The 23,506-nt window shown below is 40.3% G+C and overlaps 3 protein-coding genes across 9 annotated transcripts in view; 1 reads left to right on the top strand and 2 right to left on the bottom strand.

Moving 5' to 3' along the window:
- The window catches only part of ugp2b (UDP-glucose pyrophosphorylase 2b), a 44,934-nt gene extending 37,984 nt beyond the window's left edge, over positions 1-6,950 (bottom strand). The window contains exons 1-3 of one of the 2 annotated variants that reach the window (XM_030747489.1): positions 6,677-6,950; positions 2,229-2,356; positions 745-852 (exon numbers count right to left, since the gene is read on the bottom strand). In XM_030747489.1, the coding sequence (XP_030603349.1) occupies positions 745-852; positions 2,229-2,327 (207 nt within the window). In that variant the 5' untranslated portion in view covers positions 2,328-2,356; positions 6,677-6,950. Of the gene's footprint in view, positions 1-744; positions 853-2,228; positions 2,357-5,847; positions 5,967-6,676 lie in introns of those variants that run through there. The other variant, XM_030747488.1, reaches the window with a different exon arrangement.
- A 1,935-nt stretch (positions 6,951-8,885) lies between these two features.
- mdh1ab (malate dehydrogenase 1Ab, NAD (soluble)) lies at positions 8,886-20,055 on the bottom strand. Its single transcript, XM_030748040.1, has 9 exons — positions 19,735-20,055; positions 19,178-19,276; positions 18,647-18,743; positions 15,922-16,097; positions 15,416-15,538; positions 15,133-15,309; positions 11,427-11,540; positions 9,557-9,646; positions 8,886-9,460 (listed from the first exon to the last, which is right to left on the bottom strand). The coding sequence occupies exons 1-9, from the start codon at positions 19,735-19,737 to the stop codon at positions 9,338-9,340; spliced, it is 1,002 nt and encodes a 333-aa protein (XP_030603900.1). The 5' UTR covers positions 19,738-20,055; the 3' UTR covers positions 8,886-9,337.
- The window catches only part of wdpcp (WD repeat containing planar cell polarity effector), a 94,792-nt gene continuing 91,161 nt past the window's right edge, over positions 19,876-23,506 (top strand). For 4 of the 6 annotated variants that reach the window (XM_030748037.1, XM_030748035.1, XM_030748036.1 and 1 more), the window contains exon 1: positions 19,878-20,348. The gene's annotated coding sequence lies outside the window, so the exon portion shown is untranslated. Of the gene's footprint in view, positions 20,349-23,506 lie in introns of all 6 variants that reach the window. The other 2 variants (XM_030748038.1, XM_030748039.1) reach the window with 2 other exon arrangements.

The following is a 23,506-nucleotide window of genomic DNA, read 5'->3' as shown; positions in this document are numbered from 1 at the left end:
TAAATAATCTCCATCTCCTGTAACATTTAGTTGATGAGGACTGCCACAGTCTGGCTAGCTCAGAGGCTGGTTCTCGCACACCTTGCAACTGTATTTTATGTTAAAATGTTAATTTTGAAACAGGAATTCTTATTTTTTTAATACCAGTTTTACATTAAAAGAGTGAATGCAAACCAAGCCATTTGTGGTATATTTTATTCACTAACCGAATAAGAATCGAGAAGGAATCGAATCGATAAGTGATATCGATAATGGAATCATAATTGCTAAATTCTTATCAATTCCCATCCCTACTCGTAACACTTCATTGCTGCCTGGGTTAGGTCTTGTTAGAAAACATTGTGCAGAAAAATAAATGTAGTTTCCATTTTTGCTTTCATGTGACAACTGCGCTGTTATTGCAAGTTGCAAGATGTCTGCAATACAATGCAACATCAACGGTTTTTCTCACAATCACAGAGGCGGACTATAAAAATGATTGATGATGAAATGAGTGGTGCTTTTAGTGGCACATCTCCACAACAAAAACCCACTAATTAAATAAGTTATTCTATTCTGTATTCAATGATAATTACTTTCTATTATGATCCATGTGTATATGTATATATGGCATATATACTATTGCTTTTGGGTCTTTCCCCTTTTTGCATGCACAATAAACACTATATGAATGGTGGAAATTCATACACAACCACATGCAAACATATACAATCTATACCCAAAAACCACACAAAGCAGGCTTACAGATTCTTCTGGAGGTCTCTTTATCTTGATCCACTCCACTGATGGCCCCTTCACCTGCAGAAATCTATGGAAGAGATTCTTGAAGCCCCTGAAATCTTTCTTGGACACCTGAAAAACAAATATTTTATTTTAAACTAATGAGAGTTGCAAAATCACTGTCAGTGGTTTCCAGAAAGATATGAAAATGAGGAATCACTTCTGAAATTGCAGTTATTTCAGAGTTTTACTGCTTTGAGGGCAAAAAAGGAAGAAAAAAAACTGCCAGAGAAGCTGCACACCTTATAAAAAAATGACTGAAACACTATACTTAAAATTACAGGTCTTTTACTGTTTTGTTTTGGGATTTTTTTTTGGGTTGGGGGGGGGGGCTGATGTATAAAAATTTAAACTTCCATTTATCAAAAGTTGGAAAGCTTTAAGTGTAAAAACTGAGTCTGAGAATCTGCAATACAATAACTGTGGATGTTTGCATTGCAATTTCGGTCTCTGTTTCAGTATCGGTGGATCTAATTAAATTTCTTTTGAGATAGTTTTCCCTTACGCTGACATTTTTATACAGGACTATTACAGATGTGCGCACACACACACACACACACACACACACACACACACACACACACACACACACACACACACACACACACACACACACACACACACACACACACACACACACAGAAAAAACAGCATCTGGGTGTCACAGACAGGGTCAGTTCTAGACTTGATCTGCTAATCACTGCACTTTCTAGGTTTCTGTGCTATTAGAGTTATATCAGAATTCACTGAGTAACCTATTGTGTGTGTGTGTGTGTGTGTGTACACAAGGCGTTTTACACACACAGCCTCCTGCAAGTACAAAAAGCTATTGTTATATATTTTAAAGTTCTGAAGTACTGCTAATGCTTCATGTGTGTGACAGACTCCTCACCTCTTTACTCTGTGAGTTTCATTCCATCTTCTCTAATTCATTGCAGTTAAACAGGGCTTGACTGAAACACACACACACATACACAGTGCCAAACACTGTGTCTGTTTATTTATAGTTTTGTCAAGCTTTATGTTAGTTAAACATACAACAACAACAAAACCCACAGAGGAAAGATAAGTCTGTGTTATTGCTTTTACTTCAGTTTGGATCATATTCTTAATTTTTTATTACACTGGTGCCATGGGCTAAAAAAAAAAAAAAAAAAAAAAAAAAAAAAAAAAAAAAAAAAAAAAAAAAAGAGTCCACTCTCAAGTTCAGTTCAGCAGTTTGTGGGTTTTCCCAGCAGCCCTATGTCATGGCTATATTATGACGTACTTTATGCATTTGTTCCTGTCTGTGTGTAGGTGGAACCCTTCTTGGCAGTGTGCTCTAGTATGTGTCATTTTTGTGTTTTCCCAGCATTGTGAACCCCACCAACTAACTAAATCACAACCAGATGGTCAGAGAGGAGGGAGGAAGGGAGGGAGAAAGGCAGAGAAACAGACAGTTGGTATACCTCTCTCTCAGCCCCTGTGGTGGTGTTCAGCAGCTTCTCCAGCTCGGCATGCATGGAGCTCTCCAGCTGCTGCTGCATCATTTCCTCGAACTGAGCCATCCCTTCCTTGGCCACGCCTTTACTCAGACCTAAACACACAAGATTGCGAGATACAGAGTTAGACACAAGACAATTTTAATGTGCTGCAACATACTTGGTTCCTCAGAGTGCTACATTTCCTCCATGTTTACTTTTTTTATTTATCGTTGATTTTTGTGTGTTGAATTATTGAGTGAACTGATATTCATTCAGTTACACAAAGTAGAAACATGATAATAATTCCTAAAAGGTTTTTCTTGGCTCTAAATCGACTTTTGTGCTGGTGACTGCACTTGAACGCACCCCCCCCCCCCCCCACCCCCCTACAGGATCTCAGAGCCCCGTGAGAACGCTTCACATTACTGTGTGACAGAAAATAAAGAAAAGCTAAATAAAGTAAGAATTTGCAGCTTTTTGCTCACTGCTTATATGCACATCCAAAAAGCAACAACAACAAAAAAAACTTTAAAAAATCAGATTACAGCATCAAGTCAGTTAAACTTTTGGAATATTGATCTGGTCAGTTAAGTCGCAGAGGGGGTTGTTAATCAGTTTCAGCTGCTTTGGTGTTAATGAAATTAACAATAGGTGAACTAGAGGGTCAACAATGAGACAACGCCCAAAACAGGAATGGTTTTACAGGTGGAGGCCACTGACATTTTTTCCCCTCCTCATCTTTCTATTTTTTCACTAGTTTCACATTTGGCATTTCAGTGTCACTACTGCATGAGCATGAGGTGATACCTGGACCCTACAGAGGTTGCACTGGTAGTCCAACTCCTCCAGGATGGCACATCCTGCCAGAAGGTTTGCTGTGTCTCCCAGTCAGTCTCAAGAGCATGGAGGAGATTCCAGGAGACAGGCAGTTACTCTAGGAGAGCTGGATAGGACTGGTATCTGCTCCTTTGTGCAAGGAGGAACAGGATGAGCACCGCCACAGCAACAAAATGACCTCCAGCAGGCCACTGGTGTGAATGTCTCTGACCAATCAATCAGAAACAAACTTCATGAAGATGGCTTGAGGGCCTGATGTCCTCTAGTGGGCCCTGTGCTCACTGCCCAGCACCGTGGAGCATGATTGACATTTGCCACAGAGTACCAGAATTGGCAGGTCCACCACTGGCACCATGCGCTTTTCACAAATAAGAGCAGGTTCACCTGAACATATGTGACAGATGTGAAAGGGTCTGGAGAAACCATGGAGAACATTATGCTGCCTGTAACATTGTTCAGCATGACCGGTTTGGGGGTGGGTCAGTCATAGTCTGGGGAGGCATATCCATGGAGGTACGCACAGACCTTTGCAAGCAAGGTAACAGCACCCTGAATGCCAATAGGTATTGGGATGAAATCCTTGGACCCATTGTCAGACCCTAGGCTGGTGCAGTAGGTCCTGGGTTCCTCCTGGTGCACCCATGCTTTCCTGACCTAAATCCAATAGAACACCTCTGGGACATTATGTTTTGGTCCATCCGATGCTGCCAGATTGCACCTCAGACTGTGCAGGAGCTCAGTGATGCCCTGGTCCAGATTTTGGAGGAGATCCCCCCCGGACACCATACGTCATCTCATTAGGAGTATGCCCCAACATTGTCAGGCATGCATACAAGCACATAGAGGCCACAAAAACTATTGTGAGTTGCTTCACTGACATTTCGGCAAAATGGACTAGCCTGCTGCATTATTTTTTCACTTTGATTTTCAGGGTGTCTTAGAATTCAGCCCTCTGTAGGTTGATTATTTTAATTTCCATCAAACGTTGTGGCTCCTTTTTGTTCCTAATACATTAATCAGTCCGCATCAGTACAGAGATCGAGCATATTTTCCCCCCAATGAGATCTGATGTGTTTTCAAAGTTTTCCTTTAAAGGATTTTTCCATTTTACTTACGGTCATTTTAGAGAAATTGATTAATCCACAAAACTGAGAACATAATCAACAGATTTATCTCAGCAGCCCTGATCACAATGGAAACGTCTGAATGACTAATGTTCAAAGAAGACATAAACACAGGCTCTTGTACCGTTATTGAAGCATGAGCACACTGTAGCCTTTGAGTTAACAGCCATATGCACCATTTGATAAAAGCAACAAAATCTAAAGGGGGGGGGGGGGGTATCATTCTTATGATGCGCGTTGACATGACCTATAGAATCACTTTAGTATGTGTTATCACAAGCAGCAACACCCTCATGATTACTTTGGCTTTTGTGCAACAATCTGATTTATAGATATGTAAACAACAGTGAAAAGTCAACCTCAGACAGCTAACAGATGCCTTTGAGGGCGTTAAAAAAAGTTTTAATATAACAGGTAAAAATGACAGCCAGGTAGTCAAGAAACAAGCAAAAATAAAGATCTGAGCTTAATTGAAAAAAAATAAATAAATAAATAAATAAAATAATAAATATATATATATATATATATATATATATATATATATATATATATATATATATATATATATATATATATATATATATATATATATATATATATATATTACACACACACTTATAATCCTCAAGGATGCTGCCTTGATAGCACCATTTACTGTTAATAATTTAAAAATTTTAAGTACTTCTGAGATTATGTGAACATACCAGTATATAAAAACATTATGAATCATTAATCTGATGTGAGTTGCGACACATTAATTCCTGACAGCCTCCCTCTCAGCTTTTCTCTCTAGTTGCAGAAGTAGCACAGTGTAATCTTACAACACAATAACCAACTGCGTCTGGCACAGAGACAAAAAATGACAACAGGAAAGTGGCCTTTGAGGGAAAAATAAATGTGTCAAGACAGGTTCCATGTGACCAGCATCAAACGACACTTAAAGATTTGACAATCTCCTGTCAGTGTTGTGTTAATGTGGAAAAAAATACACATCTTTCACCAGAACCATGTTACCAGTAAAAGACTCCAAAACAGAGCCCACTTTAACACTAAAGCATGTGCCTTAGCAAATGATAAACTGAATTTTTGTGCTATAAAAGATGTCAAAGTTGTGCATTTCTGTTAAGCAGGAGGGCTGAAATACAACCACTGAGTAAACTAGTAATCTTTGACCAGCCTGTCTTCCAGAAAGCCGTTGCTGACAGATTGCTGATAATGTACTAAAGATAATATAAATAAAACTCTTCACATGAAGGCATCAGAGTTTGAAAATATATCTGAAATAATTAATGAATTTATTTATTGACACAAAAAACATGTTACCACGAAGCAGGGGTGCTCAATTATAGTGAAAAATAGTGGATTTATTACACTTGAAAAACTAAAACTTTTTTCTTAATTAAGTGGCGTGAACTAAACCCGTAACAGCCTGGCAGATAGTGTAGTTTTATTATCTTGTTTTAATAATCAGTAGTTGACAGTAAAATGTGATTAATTGCGCCCTTCTATATGTGGGGACCAACTTAAAGTTGATGTAAATGATCTGAAATTGGATCCTGGCTGGCAGGAAAAACACAGTAGTATAAAGATGATCGTATAAACCCACCTCGGGTTACTATTATACCTGCCACAACATCGCTTACCTTTGAGATAAAGTGCCATTGTTAAGCTGCCAAGTAGCGTTTAGAAAATAAGAGCAAGTGGATACGCTTTAAGTTTAATATCCCAGAGGAGGGGGGAGAGGTGTCATTGAATAAACATCCCGAAAATTGATTTAAAAAAAAAAAAAAAAAAAAAAAAGTTTCCTTGAGGTATCCTTAAATCCTACTGGTGCGCAAGCCTTTTAAATCCATTCAGCACTGAAGCACGAGTAAAACAAGGATAGGTTATTTCTCTGAATCCCAGCCAAGCGGTCCTCCCCTAAAACAAGAATCTGGATCTGGCCTAACCAGTTCTTTTATTGCTCGCTAGCCTCGTTTTTCCCAGCCCCAACCCTGCAGAGCACGTCACAAATCCTTACTGTGTCTCCTAACCTCTGGACACTTTTTCCCCCTCCACTGCTTCCTCCGCCCCCCATTGCTTTCATTTCCCTCACCTTACGGCTGCAACGGAGATTTTTTAAAGTCAACCAACACACACCCCGTCAATAATTAAACGATGACATGCGCGCACACACACTTACAGCCACTCCGTCTGTATAACCTGCTGCCTGCGGAAATGAATGAGATAAACGCCATGCCCGCCATAAACGATCTATATGCAGCGAGACAACTCCAATCAACGGCGGTGCCGTGAACGTCTCACCGGAGAAACGACCTTTTTTCAGATGAAAAATGTCAAAACAAAACCCACCTTAACACCAGCCGCGTGTGGAGTCCTGTTAATGGGTAATGTAGAGAGGGAAACCTGTCATACACGCAGACACGCATACATACACACACACATATATATATATAAAAGCCATTTTCTTACTGTAAGATACTGGCGGAAGAAAAGTCGATGGGGTCGGCCTGGTCCTGCAGGTCTGACAGACCACAGAGATCCCGCGGAGGAGACAGCGGGGTACACAAATATGTATGTGTTTTATCTACACGCTAATGCAACCCGCTTACGTTGCCCTTCGACATCGCTGACTGGGAGGGGGTGGATAAGCACAGGGTCTTAAAAAATGTGCAGAAGTTAAAAAGGTGATCGGAGAGTTTTTTTTAAGATATTTTACTATCCAGTTCCAGTCCAGGCAGCGACGAATCGGAGCGTCGTTAGGAGGATGGCAGCCAATGAAAAAAGCTGCTTTCCTGTGCGTGACTTGGACAGCCAATGGGATTCTGCGACGTGCGATGTTGGTTTCTGGCAATTCCGGATTTGAAGATTGTTCAAAATAATGGAAATAAATGACAGCAATAAAAGAGGCAACGGGTTCACACTGACATTTGCGAGTATAACATCTATTAAACACCGGTTAAAAAAAAAAAAAAAAAGTTCGTCCACGTGATTAAAATTAATAAACTGACTGGGTTTACCTAAATGACCCCGTTAATACACGGCTGGTGACTGGTTTTGGTAGATTAGTCCCCTTTTAATGTTTATCCTCAATGACCCACTGTGAATTAATTAAATGCAGATGTTACATAATTCCTCACGCTGCCCTGAGTTTAAAAAAGGACAGGAAATGCTGCCCCCGCGTGTTGAAACGCTGTCATTTCACTGTACGTAAGCCACTACTTTACTTATTGCCCCCCTCCCAACTACCTCTTTTCTAAGGCTGCACACTACAAGCGGCAAGCTATAATCTCTATAATGCTGTTTGCATAAATTACTGTATGACTGTATGTCTCACTGGAAACAATTACTTTGCAAGTCAGTGTCTTTATCAAGGTGACTAAATCTCAAACTCAGTCTGGGGCAAGAAGTGGGACATATTACTAATAGACATACTCTGACATGTAAATATATTGTATTTTATTTTGATGCAATTTTCCCAACATCCTATATTTATAAACGGAACCTAAAGACTGTTTTTATGGTTGTATGCAACAATCCTTTTAAAGTCATTGTAACTGTAATTCCAGCTGCTTCTCTGTCTCACAATTGACTTTGGGTTTCAGTGCATCTCTTCTGAGCCACACTTGTGGTGAGACTCACATGTGAAACCTTAACTATATATTTTTTCTCTGGTTGTCCACATCCCACCTGCAGTGACTCCTTCACAATCAGGGTGGAAATGGGAAATCAGAAAGCTCTACTAAACTCCAAACATATTAGCTTTAAAAATACTAAAGTAAAAGTACTCACTATGCAAAACAGCTCATTATAAAATGAGTTAATTATAATAACTGATCCATCAGTGAGTACACCACTTTAATGCTGCAGCTGGAACAAATTTCAGTTACTTTATACATACTGCTGTACAGGTAAATCTGTAATATATCAAATATTCATTAGTAGATTTATATTTTCATGCCACCCTTTGTTCCTTTTGTCCTGCTAAAATACAAAACTACTCAAACTTCGTTAAATTGTACTGGAACAAAGCTGACCCGCTGAGGTCCCACTTGGTAACCTATGGGACCTAAACGATCTGCTGCCACACCCCAAGATGTCCCAACAAGTTAGAGCTCTTGGCAGCACTATGAGGTCATACAGAACATTGTGCAGCTGCTTTCAAAGCTGTGGCTCATCTGTGGTAAAGGTCAAAGTATTCTTCATCGGGCTGCTCCCTTTAGGAGTTGCCACAGTGTATCATCTGCCTCCATCTCACACTATTCCCATTGTCCTATCACACCAACCCTCTCCATGTCCTAAAGGTCAGTTATTATAGTTTGTTTTTTTGTTTTGTTTATTTCACTTTTGTTTCAGTTAGTTTGAGTTTGTCTTTTTAAATATTGTATGGAAAACATGTCAGAGGCAAATATTTCAGAAAAACTAGAATAGGTGTTACAATAAAGAGAACTTTCTGAAAGCAGTTCACACAGTCCCATAGACAGCCAGTCTCAAACATCAGGCAAGTTGTGACATTGAGACCCTAAATCAATTTAGAGTAACCAATTCACCCAACAGGTGACGGCAGACAAAGCAGCACCAGACAAGTGTAGCACATGTGCAGAGGCACGGCAGCTTTTGCAGCTGCTTAGTGACCATTTCTTTTCCATGTATGGAAATCAAAGATTAAGAAACAGACCCACTGGTTATTTTATTTTTTAATGTTTCAGCTTTAACAATCAGTGTATTAGGACTTCATTGACTATATGTAACAACCGTCCATGTAGTTATCCCCAGAGGACAAAAAACAATGGAAAGATAGCTGGTAACAGATCTGGTGGACTTACAGTGTATACTGTATACTTATGGTGAGATATACTTGTGCATAATGATGTATAGCAACTGTGCTTTTCAGACTAAACCTGTCTATATGTAGCCAAAGTAAGCAATGACACATTGTTTTTGCTATTCTATATCACAAAAGTCTGATCCACATCATTTGACATATAAATCCAACTTTACACCCATAAGCACTGAATCTCTCATACACAAGCACACAGTCATGTAGGGGGCTGGTGGAGTGCTTCATCACAGGCGTGCATCTGGAGTTTTGAGGCTGTCTAAGTGCTGCTGTGCAGGCTCTGCCGGGTCTAGTCATACTCCAAGGAAAGCCACAGCTGTGTCCCTCTCCTCTAACAGTTCAGCTGCAGTGGCGTCCATCTTTGATCGGGAAAAGTCGTTGATGGTCAAACTGTCCACGATCTTCCAGGTTTTGTTCTGAAGAAAGAGTGCACCTTCTTCAGTTTTGTTCTTTGATGTATATGGTTTCTAAAAATCCCCAAAACAAAAAACAAACAAAAACATCAGGCTTACCTGGATCTGGACTGGGAATGAGTAGATCAGGTCTTCAGGGACTTCATAGGAGTTGCCAGTGGAGTAAACACCCATAGAGGTAAACTCACCCTTTAAGAAAAAAAAAAAAAAAAAAAAAAAAAAAAAAAGGGGGGGGGGGGGGGTCTTATTAAAAGTGCATTTAAAAAAAAAAAAAAAAAAACCCTGCTAATTGCAAATACACCATCTTCTCACTGTCAACAGTGCCATATGTAACCCCTCAAAAATCCTAAGACTATTCTGCTACAAAGAAGGAAGTATAACTAAATAATGGTCCTATTTACCGTATTTTCCGGAGTATAAGTCGCACTTTTTTTCATAGTTTGGCTGGGGGTGCGACCTATACTCCGGAGCGACGTATATGTGACATTTATAACACATGAACCAAAATACTCCAGCCACTTGACATCTCCGTGAACTGCAGCTTTAAGGCAGTCTTGCGTAACCTGTGGGCGCAGTGGATGGTGGATGGAGAGCACAGCTTAACGGCAACTGGGAGAATGCGCCACCCAACTTTCCTGGAAGTCATTGGATGGATCAAGAAAACATGGGCTTCAGTGACAACCAAACCATCCTGTTGGGATTCAGAAAGGCTGGAATAATTGGAACTGCAGCTGACGACGTGTCTGACTAACGCGTCACAGAAGAGGAAGCGGCGCTTCGTCTACGGAGTGTACGGAATTGTTTAGAAGTGACACCGAGGATGAAGAATTCAATGGATTGATGGTTTGGTTAACTTGTTAGTATGTTCTTTATGCTATGGTTATCTGAATAACTTAATGTTACGTTAACATACTGTAGCGATTCTCTTAGTTAGAGAGCGTGTTGATGTTGTGGGATTTCGGACTGTTCGGGAGGTTCGTGAAGGCAGCATGGAGAGAGAGAAAAAGACCGAGAGCTTGCCTGTGTGTGTGTTGCTGTTCCGCTGTTGTAGTTGTGGTTGGCGTGGCTGTGGCCTACAGCAGCCGTTTTTCTGTTAATAAAGACGACCTTTGTTGTGAATATCGCCGACTTTGGAAGTGTGTTTACAACGTTACAATACCGAACACGTGTTCGTTGTGCGTCATGTAGCTGAATGTGCTACGTTAGCATAACGTAGGCGTAACCGTGTTCGTCCTGTTCTTTAATCCATTATTATTTTAAATTGCCGTTCAAGATGGAATTTCTGCTCTGAGTCTCGGATTCTATCAACCCCCCCCCCCCCCCCCAAAAAGTGCGACTTATAGTCCAGTGCGACCTATATATGTTTTTTCTTCTTTATTATGCATTTTTTGGCTGGTGCGACCTATACTCCGGAGCGACGTATAGTCCGAAAAATACGGTACTGCAAATTCCAGTGGCCAGACACAGGCCTCTGTGTAGGCTGAGTATACCAACCTGTAGTTTGTGGTACTGTTTACGAGAACCTGGTTTTCCAGTGCCGGTTAACCACAAAATAATGTAGCTTTAATCAGCATTAAAAGGACACAAAGTCACATTTCACTTAATGCACCTCAGTGTGGAACTGTTCAACAATGTTGACCAAAGTGCTGTACATGATGTCTTGTATTCTACATAAATACAAGACATCCCACACACATCCCCACGCACAAACATATATAAAAGGAACACAAAAAGAGCAGCCAAAATACCTACAACTCTCACTCCAGGTTGAAAGCCAAAGAATAAAAATGAGTTCTAAGGCGTACTTTAAAAATGTTCGAGGTGGGGCCATCCTAACCTCTCAAAAAGTGAGAATTGGAGCTTTTATGAGTGTCCTTTGCACCATTAAATAACACAGTAGCTACTTGTCAAAATAGTGCAACATGCAAGCATTCCCATATGACAGCTATAACATAAACACAGGGTTTACCTCGGGGGTGCCTGACCAGATGTCTCTCATGTGGTCACAGATGGCCTTGGCTGCAGACATGGCACTAGAGAGCTTCCTGGCCTTGATGACTGCAGCACCTCTCTGTTGCACTGTCTGCAAAGTAAGAACATGGGCCATTAAATAAAAATGCAGGAGTACCGTTGAGCTCTGCGGCTAGCTTTGGATTTATGGAACCCATTAATTTCTCCAGAAACCAGAGTAGACCAAGGGCATGCTGGAGAGATTATGGCTTTTGGATGTTTTGGGAACACCTGAGCATTTTTCAACTACAGTAAAAATCGCCTAAGTCAGATTCAAATGGGCCATGGAATTTTCATCAGACTGTCTTATGTGTAAGTCGGATAAAATCCAATTCTTCAAAATATCAGACAGTTTGGGGTCTAATGTTGAATTTCACAGCAATGGCTTTCTGCTTCATCCCTGATCTGCTTCCACAAATTTTATAATCTTATATTTTTTGCTCATAAGTGCGAGTTTGTAGCTTAAACTTGCCTCCTGCGCTTGCCATGAACTGAGTCGCACAGTACAGCCAATCCAGACTAGGGTTTAATCCCGGGATCCGGGATTCCCGGGAAATGCGATCAGAACAATTTCCCGTTTCCCGGGAAACGTTAGACGGGAAACCGGGAAAAAAGTCGCGCGCGTCGATTTGACTTTCAGAAAGAAAAGAAAGCTTCAGAATGTTAAATTTAAAGGAAATATTGAGAGAAGGGTTCGTTTAATGCGAAAAGCATTACTCTTCATTTCAGGCACGTTCAGCCTCCGTTTAAGGCTTCAGCCTTCATCTCAAGCGTTTTAATAGAGGTATTACACAGTTGTACTTTTTTCCTCTTTAATTTGTTGAAATCGTAGGCAATGTGTTTACCCTAAGGTATTTTGTATTATATAATTTCATATTATTATATATTGTTATATTGCATTATATAGCCTATAAAATATGCCTGCCCTGAACAATAAAGAAATATCTGTTTAACTTCGAGTGTTTCTTTTCCTCGTTTGCAGCCGCTTACTAACAATCATGAATTAGGATACGGGCCTAATGGGTGAAGAAATGATCATGAAATAGATTGCTTTAACATATTTCGCTTTTAAAATGGAGTTGAGTAAAATGTATATTTTTTAGGCTATAATGATTGGCCAGTTTTTCAATAGACGATTCACAGCGAACCTACTTTAACCCTCAGACACGGTGTTATAAATTTGCTGTTGCCAGAATGGCAATGACCAAGTCGTAGTGCATTACTCAAGGCCCTGTGTTATGCCATATTATAGTGTAGTACGGTAGTTAACTTTTCAATGACTATTACAGCGTTCCACTGGTGGAGATATAGCGCAACAGATGTCGCCACGACAGCGTGGCTGAGCCTTTATCAATGCTGTGGAGATGAACCGTATTGTTTTGCACCAGCAGTTGTAAAATATCTTGGTATAATTCCATGTACAATGGAGGAATATTCGAATTATATTTGTTAAGGGAGTGTTGAGGAACGATACAACACCGCATAGCTCGAGCACTCCAATGTCCAGATGTAGGTTTTATTGCATTAATCAAGCCGACGTTACCCCCTACTGGGCATAACAGGACATAGCTGGAAAGCTACCTCTACAATATCACAATAGGTTAAGGCCGACACAGGCTACAGAAGGCCTAATTAAAATAAAAAAATAAATAAACTTTTTCCCGGGATTCCCGGGAAATGGCTCGTCATTTCCCGGGATTTGATTCATGTCATTTTCGGGAAAAATATTAAACCCTAATCCAGACATCACATCACTGTATAGACACTCAAGCAATCTCCAGGTGTTGTGTGTAGTTGAACGAGCCGATGCATGGAGTTTGCATAGATATTGGAATTGGGCAGGGCGGCAGCTGAGGAGGACTTTAGCGCTAAACTCATCCGACTTATGCGATCACATTTAATTGGAAATGTATTAAAATGGGACCAGATTTTTCATCCAAGGTAGGTGAAAATCCAACTTACATGATCCAATTTAGGCGATGATTTGTACTGGAATTAACGTTACGAAAAATTGGGACCTACAGAAGCCATCCAACTACAGCAAAAATCCAATTTGTGTGACTTACACTTAGGCGTTGTCTACTGTATTCTGCAAATGTTTTGGAGGTTATTCATTATGTGTTCCAGAAATGATCATTTTGGTTGTGAAGGAAAGTTAAATGTTTGCTAACAGAAAAAGTCCCACACAACAGTGGCTACAGTTTCTCTTTAGACCAAGCTCAAGGCTGAATTGTCTGTAGCCATCATCTCTGGAATTCAGTCAGTGGTGCTCAAGGCTCCAAAATAAATATTGCATTTGAAAACCTGAACTGCAATCTGACTCTCCAACTGTGTGTCATCATTTTTATGTTTATGACCACCACCAATTAGACTGTTTGCTCATGCAGATTAATAATTTTCCAGTTCAGTTGGACTTGGGCATGGTACACAGCTGGTGAGTTTATCAACAGCGCCAAAAAAGTAATTCCAATGGTTCCTTACTGACATCTACCTCCATGAACAGTGAGTGGAGGGGGAAAAAAAAAGTCACTTGTGTAATTTACACCATGGAGACCTGCTCTAAAAAAAAAAAAAAAACTGTCATAGATTTAATACTGTCTGAAGCTGGATTTAAGAAAAAGGTGTTTAAAGTTTTTAGAGCATGTGTAGTGCCATCTTGTGCCAGTACAGAACATGACATCACTGGGTTGGTGTGCTGCTAATAGACTTCCATTAGCTCATGTTAGCTAACTAGTGACACTGAAACAAAGTTTCTTATGAAAGCATGATCAGGTCTCCTAACATCCATCCGCACGTCAGCAGGAAAAAATAATCTGTTACTCTCCTTACTCTCCTCTGCTGATCACTTCTGTATGAAGTAATCCACTCAGTGAGATAATGTGAGATAAGAATTTCTAAACCAAAACAAGGAAATGAGGTCTCAAAAGTATGGCATCTCGTCCTCAGAGAACCTTTTTTGGGGGTGGGGGGTCATCCATTGTACACATCAGTCTATTCTCCCTACGGACATGCTCATGGATGTCAGGATTCCCGGTTGTACTTCAGTAAGAAACAGTTATATTTATGGTGTGATGCGCATGTAGTAATCTTATGTTGCAATGTAGTTGGATGTGCTTGTGAAAAAGACAATTTTACTGCATTAAACAGTGGTGACTGCATCTTGCGGACATCTCATTTGCCAGCTGACTGCACCGCTCGGTACAGCGGACCCAACAAGGGAAAAAAATAAATAAATAAAATCAGCATCTCTGACTGAGCTTGTTGGTCTGGTGAACCACCAGTGCACCTGACTCAAACAGGCTAATCCAGCGTCACAGACAGTGTTAAATCTATGAGTTTTTTTTTTTAGAGCAGGGCACCATGGTGTAAATTAGCCTTTATCTATATGTCCACTTGAAGCCACAAAATGCATAACCATGAACCTTATTCTGCTCTATGTCTTGAATCTTAAAAAGTGCACTCAAAGAAAAGACAGAAAGAACTATATTGAGGACCAAAAAAGAAACAGAAGCATACTTGGACCTAGAATACTAAGCACACTGAGCACAGGCCAGCAAGACAGTTGGACTGCCCATCCTCAGGCACAGTCCAAAGCAACCATGTCAAGTGTGAGTACAGCCCATTTTTGAAATCATCATGCTTTCATCCAATAATCATCAACTCACAGTAATGAAATCGCCTTTGAGCCACTCGTCATCCTTGACTGCGTCGAAGCAGGTCAGCTCACTACCGGACAGGTTGACCTTGCAGTGGTGCACATCTGGGTATTGGGTGGAGGAGTGATTTCCCCAGATGATCACATTCTTTACCTGAGTAGCAGGAACACCACAGCGCATCGCCACCTACAGGACACAAAGTAAAGTCAGGTTTCGCAGAGACAGAAATGGAAGATTAACTAGGCAGCTGTTAAAAGTCTGACTCGAGCATGAGAAAGTGAAAAGACCGTACCTGAGAGCGAGCCCTGTTGTGGTCCAGACGGGTGAGGCAGGAAAAGTTCTCTTTGGGAATAGAGGGAGCAGACTTGGCTGCAATCAGACAGTTGGTGTTGGCAGGGTTTCCCACAACCAGCACCTGAAAACACACACACACACACACACACACACACACATTTTTGTTTTGTAGGTTTTATATCTTAGTCATCACAGAGAGGAGCCAGTTTGATATTTTTCTTTAATTAAAAAAATAAATAAATAAAGTAAACTTCTATTATGTAACACCAAATGGGGAAAAAAATTTAGCATGAGGAAATACACTGATACTTGTGTAAGCTGTTGCCCATATATCCAAACACAAGAAGCTCTAAACAATAAGAGTCAAATCATCAAGGATAGTGACACAAAATGTTTAGGTTCCAACATTTCTAGCTATTGGCCAGAGGCTGAAAAGTTTCATTCAAATTTGGTCTCTTGACAGGAAGGAAAGTGTTTTACCTCAGGAAATATGCTTCTCATTACCTTCACAGTCTTCTTGGCGTATTTATCAAGAGCAGCTCCCTGGCTCTTAAAGATGGCCACATTGGCTTTGAGCAGGTCCTTCCTCTCCATACCTTCCTTTCTGGGCATGGAGCCCACCAAGATGGCTGCATCCAGGTCCTTGAAGGCCACCTCCTCCTTGTCAGTGGGAACAATCTCTGTGGAAGGAGAAGATTAGTCAGTCTTGTGGGTTTTTAGATTTCTGACAAATAATGCCTTACAAGTACATGGACCAACTGTACTTGATTACATGTGCTGCATGATCTCCCAAAGGCTCGTTTTGAGCCAGGAAAAACCTGGAAATTAATTTTACATTAATGGCAAGAATCTGTACAATGATAACTGGTAATGCAGGTCATGTGCTAAATGATAATTTGTGCAAGTGTAAGCTAATATTAGTGCAGTCTCTTGGTGGATCAGGTCTTTACTGTAAAATGGGAAATATGTAGACACTGTTCACATGCTCTAAAAAAGTTACGACAAAAGAACATGAGGTACACAACAAGTTTCTCCTGTTTGTGTGATTCATCTGACATTTACCATGTCGGCACCTTTCCTCTGGAATTGTTTGAAACAAAATGTCATTCTAAGTTGTAAACAGATAAAATTTTGACCAGTTTGATGAGTATTGCGTTTGTCTTTGTCTTGATGTGCATGAGGTGTTGTCTTTGCATCGTGGCTGGTTAATACAGGGGCCTCTCTCAGCCCATGTGCAAACAAAGCAAAGGACAACACCATTTCAAGGGAAAAATTCCAGGTCACAATGGAGATGGCACATAGTGGCGCCTCACGACAGACTCCATGACTGCAGCAACAAAGATGACACCAAAAACAAAGATTATCAGAAAACGGGGTCTGTGCTTGTATGGTTTCTAGACAAAAAAAAAAAAAAAAAAAGCCCCTAGTGGATAGAAAAAAAAATAATTTTTTAAAAATATTTAAAACGCATCAAGGAACATTCATCCATCTCCTTCAACGCAGGAGAGGTGCACAGAGGAGCTGCTCTTATTAGCCTCCAGCTGCTGATGGATGATATTGAGATAACTAGGAACATATAAAGTAGAATTCAAGGCTGCTTTAGAATAAACACCTACAAAATTATCCATGTGTCACAAAAGGACAGATCTTAGAGTTTTCACTGTACAGCTGCAACTATATTCTTTGAGATAAACCAGCTGTGACTGCCCAACTTAATCCAACACTGTGTATTCAGAAATTTCACCACCACCAAATGTTATACGTGTATAATTCTCAAACTAATGATCATGTGGCCCCAGGAGATTTGCACCTGGTTGCTAATGAGCACATTAAATAAGACATCCTGTAAAATAAATACATAAATAATAATAATGTGAAAGTAGACTTCCACCTGCTCTAATCAACCCAAACATGCAGAAATTTTGTATAAATGGAACAGGGGAGGGAAAAATACAAAAAAAAAACCCAAAACAAAAAATATTGTGTTTATCTTAGCTTCTCCTTGGAACTACCATTCAATGCCATTTCATAGACCACTTTAGAGCGCTTGAAAAATAAGATCAAGATCTCACAAATTTAGAGAGAAATATTTTAATTTGAGCAAGCACTTGAAAGTTAGCCTAATGGTAGAAAAGCCTCAATGAAGCTAACTTCAACATTAAATGTGCTGCATGATTGTGGCATACACACACACTGAACTACAGCTGATACCAAGCTGTCATAAGATGACTTGTCAGTTAATTCCCAGGATTAGTCAGTAAATGTGCTTAATTTTCATTTACACAACACAATCCTCCCTCTGGGTCGGGGGAGAGGGACTGCCTCAAGCAAAGGAGTTCAAGAATCTTGGGATCTTATTCACAGGTGATAAGGTGGAACGTGCAAGTTGGACAAGCGGATTGGTGTGGCAGAAGCAGTAATGTGGGCACTGTAATGGACTGCGCTGAAGAGAGTGCTGAGCTGAAAAGCAAAGCTTTCAATTTACCAGTCCATGCCCCAACCCTCACCTATGGTACGGTAAGGCTCAGATAGGATGAGGAGTTCAGACATCTGGAGGGATCTTGAAGAAGAGCCACTGCTCCTGCGTGTGGAAAGGAGACAGCTCAGGTGGTTCTGGTTAGGATGCCTCCTGGGTGCCTCCCTTTGGAGGGTTTCCAGGCACACCCAACTGGAAGGAGACCCCGGTAGCCCCAGAACCTGCTGGAGAGATTATATGTCTCATCAGGCCTGGGGATACCTTGGGGTCCCCCAGGAGGACCTGGAATGTTTGGCTGGGAAGAGGGATTGTTCTGAATACTCTGCTTAGCCTGCTGCCAAAGCAACCCGACTTCAGATAAATCAAAGGTGATGGATGGATGAACACACTGACTGAATCGAAAGCTAAATGATTATCTATAATATACTGACATACTATATATGCTACTGGACAGAAAAAACATTTGCAAAAACTGGAGGTAATAATATCCTTTTTTATCTTGTTACTCAGACACTGGTTTATGAATTTATTTAAGTATATTAAAGTATCACATGTAGCACCATTTAAAAAATATTTTTAAAAAAGGAAAAAGGCTACAAGCTTAAAAAAAAAAAAAAAAAGCACATTATGTAATTTAATTATTCCTACTGTTATCGTGAGATAACATCCTGCCCTGTCTATCCAAAAAAATGCCAACCAAAAAAAATATATATATATTTGATCAATTATTTGAACACACCCTTAAATGATTACCTTTCAGAAGTGGGAGGGCACAGTCCTGCAGCTCCATGACTACACCTTCCAGGACCGGCAGCATGGGGGTAATGTCCAACAGCAGCAAGATGACTGGCTGCCAGAAGAAAAGTGGAATATTGTATTGGAATAAGAGTTTAAAAAAAAAAAATTACTAAGTGAATTTAAATGCATTTAAATAATAATGACATGTCAGTCTGAGACTTGGTTGTCTCTGGGACAGAGGGGGAAGGCCTAAGCATGTACCAATTGGATCAAGTGGCTTTAACGTTGGCCTAAGACTCTTGGCACAAAATCCACTTCATTGACTTCAAGGACAATCCTGGCTGGCCCGAGCTGTCATGGATAAGCTAGTGTAACCTGATCAGCTCCCAAATGGGCAACATACAGTATGTGCAATGCCATCTCGGATAGGACCTGGCCAATTTGTGACATTCCCAGCTGTCGGTTTCCTGGGTGCGTCTTGTGACACTGCCCAATATGATGAGGGAACTGAGTGTTTAATGCGAGAAGGACAAAGCCCTGCTTTACCTGATCTTGGCCAAAGACATCTCCCTTGGCAATGCTGAACAGCAGGGAATAGGCGATCTGCCCAGCAGCACCGGTCACCAGAACTCTGATAGGCTCAACCTGCAAGACACAAGATGAATTTGACAGCATTAGTTTCCCCTCATAAGGCAGGTATGAAAGTTTAACTGCACACCGCACGTGGGCTGGGTGTCCATTCTTGTCTACAAGATGTAGTAAACCAGGGGGTCAGTTCAAAAATAGATCCTGTGCCTTGCAGACAGGACTCAGGGTTACATCACAAACCACTTAGGTGATCCAAGTTCATCGCCAGCTTGACCATTTATTCAAATAGCATTATTTTAATCATCCTACTCAACAAATTAACCAAATATGACACAAAGAGGGCCTTCTTCAAATAAAGGTAACTTCTGAGTCCTCCGGTTAGCTGTGTCACGCTTGCTCAAAACAATGCGCATAGCTAACTTTGTGAACTTCCCGTATGAGCAGCGTTAATAACAACGGTTTAATCTGCGTTCGGAAAAAAATACATTACCAGCATATTCACTGTATCTACTCACCATACTGACAACACACTCCCGATGTCCCTCACACTCCTCTCTCCCACTTATCGCTCACGCCAGAGCTCACTCCTATTTAAGCCCTCAGTAGATTACGACACTTACAATAGCCAGACGGCAGCTTGAGGATCCACGTAGTTGTAGTTCTACATCGTTTATGTAGTCTTTTAAGAGAAAATTACAAACCAGCGCCAACAAGAAATGTATTGTCAGGCAAAGAAACAGTGCTACACATAACAATACTGTTACTCATGCTATAAAAAGGCTTCTCCATTATTTCGTTATTTAATCAACCAGCTGAGTAACATAGCCTTTGCGGTTCCGCGTGCCGTTGCTTAGAGACCTTGCTAGCCGCGTGAGTGCAGTCTGTCTTAGCTTAGTTAGCAAACAGACACACAAGAGCAACCCGTGCAGTTAATTTTGCAGAACAGTGAGATGATGAGATGAGACTGGCTATATATATCAGTGTAAAGCAGGTCGTTAAGTCTGGGTAATGTTAGTCGCTAACTACCTGGAGCGAAAAGTTAGTGTTAAAGTTTTGCAGTCGCTGTTTAGGAAAACGCTGAAGAGAGAGCACAGAAACCGCTGCAGCCCTCTTCAATGAGATAATCAAGGTAAGGTGTTAAAAACCTGTATCTGTCCTCCTCCCCGTTTCCTTCAAGGCGTCTGTATTATGACACTCCGCAGCTCAGGTGTTTCAGAGAAGACACTAATACTAGCACTGATTTGCAACCTAGTTACTAATCTTATGAAACAAACATGTTAAAAACATGTATAATATTATTTTAGAAAAACTATTCTATGGTCCTGCGTGTTTATTTGTCACATTTATGTCATAATCTAAATATAAAAGTAGTACAGCCATTCAGCCATGTTAACCTATGCAACCCTGTTACTCCAGTTTCAACCCTGCTACTATATAATTTTAATAAAATAATCATACATAATATTATTAGCTCACATGGGTTTGATCTGTTGCCTTTGTAATAGTTTGAATTATTATATGAGTATTGCATTTGAGCAAAGGTGTGAAAATAAATACTGTAATTACCCCCCAAAAAAGTGTGGCTATTGAAAAGTTGGGCAAGGTAGATTTTGAAAGTTGCATAAAATAAAATAATATAAACTAAATCTTATCTGAAATTGAATGAGTTTTTAGTGTGAGAATGACTGTGTGGTAACAGGGTTGCACCGAGCGCAAACACACAGAAACTGGAACGTCTTGTAAAAGTGCATCTTTGATGCCTGAGCTGAACAAATCAATTTTTTGATGGTTTAATTGTTTTTCTTGAATACATAACAGAAAGTTATAAAGGGTAAATTTGTTTAAATTTTTGAAGCATAACTTGTCCGTTAATTGCAGAGTGACCCTTGTATTTTATTGTCTTAAATCACTTTTTGCACATATCATAATCACGTATTAAAAGGAATGACAGAGTGAAGTATTTTGGAAAGAAATGGCTTTAAACGCCTCTTTATTTGCCCATTATCTTTAAATTGTGCTTGAATGCAGGTTATGATCTGTTTTTAATGTGGTCTCCTCACTTGTGGTTCCTCGGGAAGGGAAGTGTGTTTTTTCTACTGTTGAAGGGACCCTTAAAGTGGCTCAGGGTTTAGCGTGGGTATCAATTTTTCATGGCCTCATTACAGGCTCATTACATGACTTGAACAAATAACAGATGGGATGCTGTTACACTCAGCTGGTATCAGATTTACTCCAGACTAGGTTGGCTGTCTAATCTGCATATTGAGTGCAAATTACTTTCAAAGACCACTTTATTAGGGTCATCTTGCTAGTACAGGTGCCAAAAAGTGATTTCTGGTATTTGCTTTTGAAAAAATGATTGTTGTATTTAAACTGTACTAAGTAACTTGCTGGCCTATAATCTGTCAAAAATATATCAAATCATTTTGAGGCAGAAAGAACATTGCTGTCACCAGATAGATGCTGCAATAATTTTTTGGCAAATTGACTTTTATGTATTCTTTATTCATCCAGGTAAAAAGTGTCATTGGGATTAAAAATGGCTTTTTCAATAGAGATATGGCCAAGAAAGCATCAGAAATTGCAAGAAATGTAATTTAAGTGTCCCAAAAGGACCATAGTGATTACAATCTGGAACACAGCGTATGTACAATCATAAGGATATTTGCAAAACAGTTGATTTCTTTATTTTATATATAACCTATTCTTAGACCCTTTTGATGTAAGCCTATTTGCCAATATAAGCAAAGATATTACACATAATAAACCTACAAAAACACCGGTAGTCACTTTTTGGTGCAGCACTCTGGTGGACTCCCTTTGCCTTCAGAACTGCCTTATAATTTTTGTTTCGCTTTATAAACATGGTGTCAAACAATTGCTGCAATTTTGTAGGCTGCACATCCATGATGCCAATCTCCCGTTCCACCTCATCTCAGGTCATCTATAGGATTGAGATCTGATGACTGTGAAGGCCATTTGAGTACAGTGAACTCACTGTCATGTTCAGGAAACTAGTGTAATCAGAAGATGGACACACTGTGGACATTAAGGGATGGGCATGGTCAGCAGAAATACTCAGGTAGTCTGTGGTGTTTAAACAATGCTCAGAGGGTACTAAGGGGCCCAGAGTGTGCCAAGAAAATATCCCCCACACCATTACACCATGGGAAGCACGGTGGTTAGCACTATTGCCTCACTGTTGCCTCACAGCTAGAAGGTCTGGGTTCGAATCCGCCTGGGCCTTTCTGTGTGGAGTTTGTGTGTTCTCCCCGTGTCTGTGTGGGTTTTCTCCGGGTATTCCGGTTTCCTCCCACAGTCCAACGACATGCAGTTATTGGGTTTAGGTTAATTGATGATTCTAAATTGCCCATAGGTGTGAGTGTGAATGGTTGTGTGTCTTTCTGTGTTAGCCCTGGATAAGCGGAAGAGACTGGATGGATGGACCATTGCACCACCACCAGCAGCCTGAACTGTTGATACTGGGCGGGTTGGATGCATGTTTTTGTTGTTTATGGCAAATCCTGATAATATCAGAATTTGGAAATCAAGACTCATCAGATCAGGCAGTGTTTTTCCACTCATTTTTCTAATCTTCTCTGATCCAATTTTAGTGAGCCCTTAGGAATTGTAGTCTCGGTTACTCACTTAAATCACCGGTCTTCCCCATTCTGTTGCTTGATTTGAATGTCAACAGGTCGTCTTAACCATTGTCTACATCCTGAAACGCATTGGGTTGCTGCCATGTGATTAACTGATTAGATGTCTGTGTTCATGAGAAGTTGAACATATGTAACTAATAAAGTGAGTGGTGACTGTATATTATGGCTATACTGATGGAAGTATTGATGGTTGATGGTGTGTGAGATTGTGTCTATTTTTGATATTTGGGATTGTATTATTGGAGTTATTTGTATATGGAAATACACTATATTGCCAAAAGTATTGGCTCATCTGAAGGCAGATGAGCCAATATGAACTTAGGAACACATATGAACTTGAGCCCATTCTTAATCCATAGGGTTTAATATGATGTCAGCCCACTCATTACAACTATAACAGCTTCAGCTCTTCTAGGAAGGCTTTCTACAAGGTTCAGGAGTTTGTTTATGGGAGGCCTGGCTCACAGTCTCCACTCCAATTCATCCCAAAGGTGTTCTATCAGGTTGAGGTCAGGACTTAAAGTCTTCAAGGTCAGCTTTAATGATTTATTGGTCAAAAATTGACAAAAAGCCTTATAACTTTGAAACCATGATTCTTACAAGTGTGGTGTGTATTGTAAACCTA

This window comes from Archocentrus centrarchus, chromosome 15, assembly GCF_007364275.1.
Source record: "Archocentrus centrarchus isolate MPI-CPG fArcCen1 chromosome 15, fArcCen1, whole genome shotgun sequence".
Classification (NCBI taxonomy): Eukaryota; Metazoa; Chordata; class Actinopteri; order Cichliformes; family Cichlidae; genus Archocentrus; species Archocentrus centrarchus.
Note: the sequence above shows the minus strand (reverse complement) of the source record. Positions and strands in the feature narration are given on the sequence as shown.